Here is an 11,264-nt window from a genome sequence, read left to right on the forward strand (position 1 = left end):
TTTCAATGTTTTGTTCCTTGTTCATCTTTTAGCTGAACCTGTATACTCATGGACCTGTTTTCCCTAGCTTCAAGCTACAGTAGCATCATCAGAGTTCAAAGGTGACTTTGCCTTATGTAAGGAACCACAAAAGTCAAAATAACAGAGCTAAGATCATCTATGTTATCTTCATTCAATGGTAAGTTTACTAAGTCACTCTCCCAGGATGGCAGCTACAAGGGAAATTAGACTGGCAAGCTTCAAGTAAGAGACCCACCTAGTGTATGGGGTAAGAAGAACTGTTTGTCAGCCTGCACATTTTTTTTTTTTTTTTAAGATTTATGTATACACAACTGTGGTGCAGGCCAGATGTACAGGGGGCGGTGAGAGGATTCACCAGAGACAGAGTGGGGAGCAGTACAGGCCGGCTGACGAAATAAATGTTGAGGGGAGCAACGGGCAGGTCAGGAGAGGTCTGCCACACCATGTGGGTCAGGGGTCACCTCTGGGGTGGTGATCGAACTCGCACTCAAGCAGCTGAGGCCAGCTTTGCAGTGCTGCACTTTAACTCGCTGCACCACCAGGGAAGGCGCCTGAATGTTTTTAAAATTATTCTAGGAAAATGTACAGATAACATGAAAGGGCAGTGGCCCCAAACCAACAGGAGTGAGAGAGTCATCAGGGTGAGTCAACCACACCCTGAAAGCCACTCTAGAAAGTTCCTTCCCACCAGAGATCTACAACCACATTTTGATTCTCAAGATTTGTGGACATTTGAGAAAGGCAGGCAGGAACTAAACCAAATCAGCACAACCCAGGCACACCCACAGGCTGAACTACTTCAGAAACCGATCAGTCCTGCCCCAGAGCTCAGGGGAGCAGCTACTTATCTTAGATGGCAGCTTGACCTGTGGAGAGGACAGAATGCAGATGAGAAGGGGAAGAAGTGGGTGAGGGGTAAAACTCAGCAGTTCCTCTTACTCCATGGCCCCCCTTTCCTTTAGAAACAATCTCTATATTGCTACCTGATTGTGACGGTGCCCCAGAATGTGTAACTTCTAGTTCAACCTGAAACACTGGGGAAAAGGCCAGAAACTACTCCCAGTTGGCAGCTGCTGTGGAGGCAGAGAGCAGCTGCACAGGCTTGGATGCTACAAAATTCACCCTGACAACAAAGCAGCCACAGCCTATGGCTCACTTGGGGCTCGCTCCGATGCGCTGCCTGCTGTGTCAGCTAGAAGGAGGGTGCTCCAGCAGTCACTGCTGCTTAGGCACTGCGTCTGAAGAGAGTCCAGATTCTCTAACTCATTATTAAAATGTGTATGTATCCCATCATAGCTAGTGACCCAGTCCTGCAACCTTGACACAGGCAGAAAGCGATGGCAATAGCAAGTTTAATGTTTGAATTAATAGGTGGAATCCAAACTCGTGATAAACTTGTTTTCTTCATTGTTCAACATGGGCTTTGCTGCCATCCAAGCTCTATAAACCCTACCAGAGTTCAAGATGACACTATTTCAGCTTTAGTATCCATTAAGTCACTGCAATTTTATTTCTTACAACGCTTCCCAACTGTCTGTTCACATTATTCTCTCTTCTAAAATGTCAACCTAGTGACCTTCCTCTCAGAAATCCCTTTCAGTCTCAATTCCTAATGAATGTCAAGATGTTCACAATTTTTCTTTTCTTTCACTGAACTTTCATTCTGGCATAAAGAGTCTTGGGCAAAGTGTGACAGTGGAGAGATGACTAGCCTGGGAACTCACACAGATGTGCTCCACTGTGAAATGGAAATTCATTTCTACTTCCCTAATAGATCATCAAACAATGACATGTAAACAGATATGATGGTAAGCTAATTCTGACTCCTGGATGTCCCACAAACTTAATCCCAAACCATAATCCAATGAGATACTAAATAGAGAATCTATTTTCGTTCATATAATTAACATGAAATCTCTCATCAATAATAGGTGAACCTTATTTTACCAGTGGGATAAGAGCTGGGTACAAAGACCACATATGTTAGTGACACTTTACATCTCATAGATTTATATGTCCAAAGAATGTATGATGTTTAACTTGGGAGTTGAGAAAATAACAGGCTTCACACTCCTTAGGAGCCCACTAGGCAAGTGGAGAGTGATATTCCTTCCAATAATGTCCTCATAGAATCCTTGATATTACACCCCTGAGGATTAACCATGTGAAGAAAGGTAAATGGAATTTTTTGGATCTTTCTTTTTCTGTTATTCACACCTATTGGGCCACATTTGTGGCATGAACACTCAGAGCAGTCCATACTCTAACCAGCTCTGCAATGGTGATGTAGTCACCACTGAAACACTGTCCTTCCCTATAATCTCAGAAGAGAAGACATCTCTATACTAAAGCTATCCTGAATTCCTCATAGTGTCAATCTCTCTCTCAATCATTTTATCAGTGAAGTGGCCACCACCCACTTCTTATAGGTTAATGAGGCTCGAAGGTATGTGTGAGAAACACCTGATAAGCCAAACATCTTTAAGATGAGATGTTGTATCCAACTGGGTCATTATTTCTACCACCTTTCATAGTACTTTATATTCTTTCATCTTCTATATCCCTGCTTATATTTTTCTTACCTAGCAACAGCTTTCTGATTATTATTTTCCTGCCTTACATAACTTTCTGAATTCACTATTCCTTTCAGAGAACAAATTCCATCCTTTTTCTGATTATCAAATTGTTCCTGCATGGCCCACACTTACTGCAATCATCATACTTACATAATCATCCCCTCTTCTTAAAACCAGATTGAGAGCTGTGAGGACCCCAGGAGATTACCAACAGTCATTCCATCAAGCTATGCCTGTTTTTCATTCTCATCTTCTTCAAACTCTAGAGAGCTCTGGGCATTGTTTGGCCATTCACTAGCCATGTGGCACTGAACAAATGACTTAATCATCACCAAGACAGTATTTCTAAATCTAGTCTGTTAAGTGAAGATAGGGCCTTGTCATGTTAAAAGTCATCCTCTGTCTCTCCCTACCCATGTCATGGAAGATGTGTTTCATGCCTAACTTCTGGCCCCAAAGCTTTCTGTTTACAAGTATTTTCCTGTTTCTTTATGGCTGCTTCTAAGGCATCACTGTCCCCCCTCCTCCTTGAATCTCCCAAAATAATGTTTACAGAAGAACAGCTATACATAAAATTGATGTGTTAATGTCAATAACTGGTTTCTGGTCTGGTACATACACATGATCACCATACAAATTACCTTGAAGCTTCATCTTATTCACCCCAAATCTTAACCATACCTGCTTCCAAAATGTCTCCTGAATTATTTATTTATTTAGTTAGTTAGTTTTTAAAGTCGTAGTGTCACTGAACATTAAGTCCTCATTCCCCCAAATGCAGCTGAGGATCTGACTCTGGATCAATGTTCTCACCTATTTTTATTTTCTCCTTCACGTTTTTCCTCTAAGCCAGTGCTTCTTACACTTTTGGTCTCTAGGCTCACTCTCAAAGATTAAGGACTCCAAAGAGTTATATGGATTTTATCTTGGTATTGTCAGTAGAAATTAAAACAAAGAATTTTAAAATGTGTATTACTCATTTAAAATTGTCTAAAGTTATTACTATTAAAAACATTTTTAATAAAAATAACTTCAGAATTTAAAGTTAAGTAAGAAAGGAAGCTTTGTTTTTATATTTTTTGTAAATCTAGTTATAGTGTCTAATTTAAGAGAAGACAGCTGAATTCTCAGGCCCGCTTCTTCATTCAATCTGAACTTTTGGTTGCAGTACGTGAAGAACTGTGCTTTCAAGCAGACAAGTATTTGGGAAAGGTGGGAGGGGGGTACCTTTTTAGTTAGTTGTAGACATTCTTTCCTGATATCTCACCAAAACTTGACAAATAGAAGTTTCCTAAAGGTTAGTTCCAATGTTGACTCAATTGTTATCAGGGAATTTATATACTGTTGCAGTAAAATCCAGAGGTCTATTTTATGTTTTGAATGCATTTTTACCCATGTAAGATTTTGTATCATGCATTGGAACATTTGAAAAATACTAAAGATCTTGCAAATGTTGACATATTTTATTATACAATGTCAAAATATCAGATATCACATTCATTAGTATTACTACTGATTTCAACTGAAACGTCAGGGGAGGCTACCAAGATCAATGAGACAGATGCAAATTCCCAAAAATTTAATTTTCACTTCAAAGTGAAATTTTATCATTGGCAACTAACCCCATCAGGTTTTTTGTTTGTTTTGTTTTATTTTTAATTACAGTGACATGTTCGTTTTGTTTCTTTTGAATAAAAAAATATATATATCAAATACCCAATTCTGAATAACCATTATTTGTCTGTTTCTTAAGTAAAAATGGCATTAGTTAAAAATGTAGCTAGTTCAGGTGACAATTAAAACCACACCTAAGTACTTTTCCTTACCCAACCATCAGACTTCAGTGACCAGTAGATGTGTTGACATGGACTTCCCATTTACCACAGAGAGTATTTCAAAAGGTCAAGTTTTTTTTTTTTGAGACTTTATTTATTTATGCATACAGCACTGGGGTACAGGCCAGAGGTTCAGGGGGCAGTGAGAGGATTGACCAGAGACAGAGTGGGGAGCAGAACAGGCCAACTGATGAAGTTCACCGCTGAGGGGAGCAGCAGGCAGGTCAGGAGAGGGCTGCTGTGCCATGTGGGTCACCTCAAGGGCTGGGATCAAACTCATGCTTAAGTGGCCACCACCAGCTTCATAGTGCTTCATAGTGCTCCAATCTGCTGCACCAGAGAGGGCCTCAATAACATTTTAAGTGCTTTACAAAAAACACTCTTCAGTGAATTATTTTTGAGGCAAATGTGTGGTGGTGAAAAATACCATTTGTAAGCAGGTGTCCCTAGCCTAATCTGCACAGAGGCATTGGACCTTTTACCAACCACTGCCAGTGCACCCCAGGGCAAATGTCAATGCAGTAGAAATGGAAATATCTTCTTACTGTTATTATGTAAAAAGAGTTTGACTCCATGAACCCCAGTAAAGAACTTGTGGATGCCTAATACTTTGAGAAACCCGGCCTTCAGTCCTCAGTTGATCTAAAATTTCCTTTCTCTTAAAAGCGAAAAAAAGGACCCTCCCTGGTGGTGCAGCAAGTTGGAGCACTACACTGCGAAGCTAAGCCAAGCCATGGCCACCTCAGTGTGAGTTCGATCCCCACCCCAGAGATGATCCACATGGCGCAGCAGACCTCTGTTGTTTCTCCTGCTGCTCCCCTCAGCAGTATACTTCGTCGATCTGCCTTGTCCTGCTCCCTACTCTGCCTCTGGTGAACCCTCTCACCGCCCCTGCACCTTTGGCCTGTACCCCAGTTCTGCATGCATAAAGAAGTAAAATCTTTTTTTAAAAACGTGGAGAAAAAAAAGACTCTCCTGCCCAGTAATTTATCTCTTTATCCTCCCCTCATTTGCTCAACTCCTTGGGGTAAAAAAGCCATCTACCCTCACCAATTCCATTAACTTATCACCATCACCTGCTACAACTCAAACTCATTTACATTCACAATACTCCTCAAAAAACCATGTGAAACAGTCTTTTTTTTTTTTTTTAACAGATAATCTCTTGACTTGCTTCTACATTTTTGACCTTGCAAACTGTCATCAGATGGAAAACCCATGGTTTCCAAGAAACCACATGTGCTCCTGTGGGTCCTTCTCCTCCCCATTTGCTGATGCTTCTTCCTCCTTATCCATGGATAAAATGCCCACAAATTTTCCTCATTTCTCTTTTGTCATCAACCTTTACCTTGGTGGAGCACAACCAACATCACTATCTTCCCACTAAACAAAGGGCTGCAAGGGCTAAATTCTGAGCACTTTCTGGAACACCAGCTTGATTTTCCAACTTCTCAATGGACACTTTTGCTTAGACATTCCACCAACACTTCAAAATGAACTCAAGCCAAAAACAGTGCCCTCTCCTTCAGCCTCTTCTTAACGCGGTCTCAAAGCCTGAGGTCACACCATCTTTTTCTCTTAAGGCTCTCTGGTCCTTTTAACTTCCAGAATTTTCTCATCCACTTTCTTTCCTGATCCAGTTCTAATTTGAGATCTAGCTCTCAGCTACCTAGAAAAATCGTTTTCTGACCATTCGTTAGCCTCACTTTAAGTGTCCATTTTAGTTTCTCTCTTGTTTTACTTCATCTTACACATTATGGCTAGGGGAATCTTAAGGCAGCACTCCATTTAAAATCTTTCCAGATTCAGAAACCCCAATTGCAACAATTTATCAAACAGTGTTTCTTTCCTTATATTAGGGCTATTCTATATGCAGGTCTTCAATCCCTAGCCAATCCCTACGGTCCATTAAGAATGGATGAACACTTGATAAACCATCTTAAGCAGCACCCAACATTTGCTTCCCACAACACAGGAAAGTAATATTTATTCAGGGGAATGTACAATGAATAGCTATTCAGCCACTAGTCTCTCTTCTACACACAAAGCAGATATGCCCCCTTTCCTCTAAGACCTTGTTCAGTCACTGATCAAATGGTGCATCACCATTCCAAGTAGATAAAAAATGGCAGGAGCCGAGTTACCTTTTGGGAAAGAAAGGGGAATATCACCAGGGGAAATGGAATTATGTACTGTTTTAAATGAAATGGTGAACAAGTACCATTCTTTTCTACATGTTTTTCATTCTCTACAACTGTTTCAGAGTCTTAAGTAATAATCAAAAACCTAAGACGTTAATACTTAAACATTTATCTAAAAAGACTTCATCCCAATAAGGTAGCTTTGTATTTAATCATTCTGCAATTTCATGTTTTAGTTTTACTTGCCAACTCAACTGCCATAAAAATAAGTTTCATCATATTTTGAGTTTTATCTGCAAGGAGCAATGAATGACTCATTAAAACTAAAACTTTCTCACCCCTCCCCATCAAAGCTTGCTCAAGTAGCTAATGACAGCTTGAAGCAAACCTAAATGGATTATGGTTTCCCCTAATTCTAAGAAACATAGCTGTGAATCCTATTACAATTTAATAATAGTCTCTAATTTATGGGGCTTTTTTTCCCTTAAGGCAGAGGTATTATTTTGTGAATGATATTTTTCCCCTAAACATTATGTTGAGTTAACAATGAGTGGCTTATTTGTGGAAAACTTATTCTATGTAAAAAACAGCTTATTAGGACCATTTTATGGGAAGGAAAAGGGGATTGCATTTTGCTGGGGATCGCATTCCCTTTGAGGACTTCATCAGGTAATCTTTTTGTCAGAGTATAAAATATTTTTCAAAAATGTTTTAAAATTCTGAATAAAGTAGAATGTCTTTCCTTGAAGATGTTTTCTATGTGAATGTAAACTTTGATAAACAGGTCCCTGCTTACAATAAAAAATGTTCATCTGCCCATATCACAGCCCACTTCCCAGATGGTTACTATGCAAACTTCTTATAAATTAATGAGCAAATGAAAAAAAGGTCACTGGTTTTGTTTTACTTTGATGAAAATTTCAAACAGAGTTAAAACTAGACTTTATGGCGCTACAGGACATAAAGTAAGGCTGTTTAATTTGAGAAGGGTATTTCAAACATTAAGGAATATCTCAATATTTTATAAGTCTATGTAAAATTTCAAAAGCATTCACAAGAAGCTGTTTTCAATATTTGTTAGTCTGGTGAATACTGAACTGCGATTATGACAGCACCCACAAAAGCATTTTAGAAACTTCAAAATGCCCAAAGGAAATACAGAAATCATAAGCCAGACTTTTAAAGTAAAATTCACTGATGGGCCCTCCCTGGTGGTGCAGCAGGTTAAAGCACAGCACTAAGAAGCTAAAGCCACTTCAGCACGAGTCCGATCCATACCCTGGAGGTGATCCACATGGTGTGGCAGACCTCTCCTGACCTGTCTGCTGCTCCCTTCAGCAGTGTACTTCATCAGTTGGCCTGTTCTGCTCCCCACTCTGTCTCTGGTGAATCCTCTCACTGCCCCTGCACCTCTGGCCTGTACCCCAGTTCTGTATGCATAAATCTTTAAAAAAAAAAATCACTGATAATGCTGGCATTAAACCCCAGAAGTTAGTTTGTCCACCACACATCTTATATGCTCAGGTTACTATCAAGCTGAATTACTCTTAGTCCACCCCAGCCTCCTCTTTAGGTGCAATGATCTAGATACAAGATTTACACATTAATATGGCAAACTTAATTAACCTCATTGAAATTTAAAAATCCCATGGAAATTACAAAATATACAATCCTTTGCTAACTGTCACACTTAATATTGTTAGGAAACTACCTCCCCATCTACCAATAATTCTGCTGGAACTTCCACAATCACAGCTATCCACACATGATGGACAGCATGCCCACAAACATGAACTATACCCCTTTCCCAGATATCTGGGAAAAGTAAACAGAAGTAAAAATGATCCCTAATTCTAAATGAAATGGAAACTTCTGGTGATTGTCTTAATTTCACTCCTTACTGGAGAATGATGCTACATTGAAGATGTCCTGTCTGAGAAGTGAGTTCATGAGCAAACTGCAGGATCCTCCAGCAACATCAATCACTATACTTGAATGTAGGTCACTTGGCAGTCAACCCCCCCCTCTGCCCGCCCAAGAAAGACAGCCAATTCTGCATTTAGGCAAGGGGAGTAAAGCTGACAATGCGAGCTATTTATAACTGTTTCTTTGCACAATAAAATCCTGAATTTCTCCCCCACCCTCATACCTCAAGGGAATCTTCAACTCTAGAGAAGCCCTCAAAGATGCTCCCAGCCAGGGAGAAAGAGGTTCATTATCACCTCTAGGCCAGACAAAATGCCAGGAGTATAACCCACTAGGACTTCAAAAGCACTGGGAGTGGGGATTAGGACAGACTTATTCTGAAATGGGCAGACAACTTGGTAAATTCAATAATTGGTATTCACAGTTCAGACAAACAGGTTATTTCCCTTTTGACATCCAAAATGAGAGAACTGCTGGACACGAAGAGAACCTGTCACATGAATTCACAACAAAGGGGGCCCTAACCAGACGCCACTGTGGACTCTTCTCTCGTTACTATTACACAGCCAGGACCCCGTCCCTCCTCAGCAAACTCCTAGTATGAACCTATTACCTAAAATGAAACAATTGAGTGCCTGGACAGGAAGGAAAGGGTGGAATTATTCACAAGATGCAGGCATCAGCACCTCCTCCCTGCCTAAAATGCCTGAGCTTGCTGTCTCCCTGTATCCCAAGCTCTTCTTCCTGATGTTCATCTGTCATTCCCTCCCTTCAGCTCAAGTGTCATTTCCTCTTCACTACCACCACCCCACTCTATTACACTATGTCACCTTACCTCAGACCTCCACCCTCCATCAGTATAACTCAAAGCGCACATATGGTGGCAAGGATAAAGAGCTGGATCCCTTACTACCTACTACCTACAAGAATGTGGAGGAAGATGCCACTATTCAAACGTGGAGAGACAGGCAAGTTTTCCCAAGGCTATTTCAGAACAATTACATAGACTTGTGTCCACTTTGAGGGTTAAACAGACTTTCCACAAGGTTAAGCGTCCTAACCATGTGTTTTTCAGTAAGAAAAGATACAAGCTCAAAAGACACAAATCACAGAACAAAAAGTAGTGAATTTAGGATGCCTCAAAAGGGAACAAACAGGTATAGTCTTGAAGAGTCTTTTAAAAAACGAAGAACTACTGATGCATTTATAAAATACTGTAAGTTCATAATGTTGGTTGCACCTATTTCCAGGTATATGGGGGTGGGGGAAGCAAAACACCTAGTAACTTCATGGAAAGGCTTCCGCAAATTTGGTGTTTTGTCTTTTGGTCCCTACTTTAAAAATCTTTTAAAGTTCAAAAAAGGAAAAAAGCTTTCAAAGCTACCACACTTTCAGGAAGGTTAGTTTTGCAAGCTTTGTCCAGCTGTAGTTTTAGCATTTCCAAGGCTGTTGGTGAATATTCTAAAATGATGGAATGCTAAAAACAGAAAGTCTTCGAAGTAGCCAACTGGCTTGTTTTTCATAACCCCAATGACTGGTTGGTCAAAATCGAGAGGAAGTAAGACTCAACCCATAAACAGTGCATATGTACCCACTCCACTATTCCTATACTCTGTATACAAAACAAGAATTTACATCAGCTAAAAAGATCTGTTACTGCCCAAGGGAGAAAAAAAAAACTGCCCAAATACGTTCAGTTTAGCAAAGCATTCCTACCAGAGGCACTCAAATTTCACCAGAAATGGAGTGTCGTTATGTAAAATCTTTAGGGGGGGGTGGAGGGAGGGAAGCATTGAAAACAGATTCTTACCACTCTCACTGGGCTCGGTTGGCTTGGCCCCTTCTCTGAACGGGATTATGACTGCATCTCCAGGCACTCTGGGGCTTTCCACATACTTGGGCTTCCTGACGGGACCTGCAGTGGGAAAGATCTGAGTGTGGCTAATTTTTTCCAGATGCAAACAAAGCTTCAGAATGTACAGCGTGTGTCCTTACTAGGACCCAAATATGCCTAAAGGAAGAGCCGGCCCCTTCCCCTCCCTTGAACACACAGCGCAGTCATTTCAGCACAGACTCGGGAATGTCTAGGCTGGGCTGCCAAAGACGACACGGGTAAGCTCAGTTTCTAGAATGTAAATTCTGACAAAAACAAAAGCTGCTCTGTCGCTGTGAAGTCTTTACAGTTGTCTTCAGTGTACGTCAACAAAATGATTTGACATGTTCAAACCTGGACAGCTTGTGGTAGAGGCTTATTTGGAATTTTTCTTCAACTGGGACAAAGACAATTGGGTTGCCTGGTATCTCCAAAGTCAAGAGGCAAGGATTTCAAACAGCCAGCTGTAATATCAACATGCTCTGAGTGGCCACAGCTGTAATATCAACACGCTCTGAGTGGCCACAGAACTCAGGCATTTTATCAGGCTGGTGACGCATGGCAATTGCGGGGGGCAGAGAGGATGACTACTTTACTAGTGGGTGACAACTGCCTCCCAAAAGGTGCAGTAGCCAGTGCAGCAATGATTCAAGGACCCAGAGAGACCAAGAGTCATTGCTCTCACTTCTCCCTCAATCCTACTATCACCAGACAACCTGGAGTTTTTTTTTTTTTTTTTTAAATGTTTTTTTTTGTTGTTGTTAAGATTTATTTATTTATTTGTGCATACAGAGCTGGGGTACAGGCCAGAGGCTCAGGGGCGGCGAGAGGCTTCACCAGAGACAGAGACAGAGTGGGGAGCAGAACAGGCAGATCGACCAAGTACACTGCT

At 40.8% G+C, this 11,264-nt stretch overlaps 1 protein-coding gene across 2 annotated transcripts in view; it reads right to left on the reverse strand.

Annotated features, from left to right (window-relative positions):
- The window catches only part of TANC1 (tetratricopeptide repeat, ankyrin repeat and coiled-coil containing 1), a 229,335-nt gene that overhangs the window by 79,116 nt on the left and 138,955 nt on the right, over positions 1-11,264 (reverse strand). For both annotated transcript variants that reach the window (XM_012726872.1, XM_004674876.2), the window contains exon 6: positions 10,310-10,414. In XM_012726872.1, the coding sequence (XP_012582326.1) occupies positions 10,310-10,414 (105 nt within the window). The remainder of the gene's footprint in view (positions 1-10,309; positions 10,415-11,264) is intronic.

Source organism: Condylura cristata, unplaced genomic scaffold (assembly GCF_000260355.1).
Source record: "Condylura cristata isolate star-nosed mole 26May11 unplaced genomic scaffold, ConCri1.0 scaffold00002, whole genome shotgun sequence".
NCBI lineage: Eukaryota > Metazoa > Chordata > Mammalia > Eulipotyphla > Talpidae > Condylura > Condylura cristata.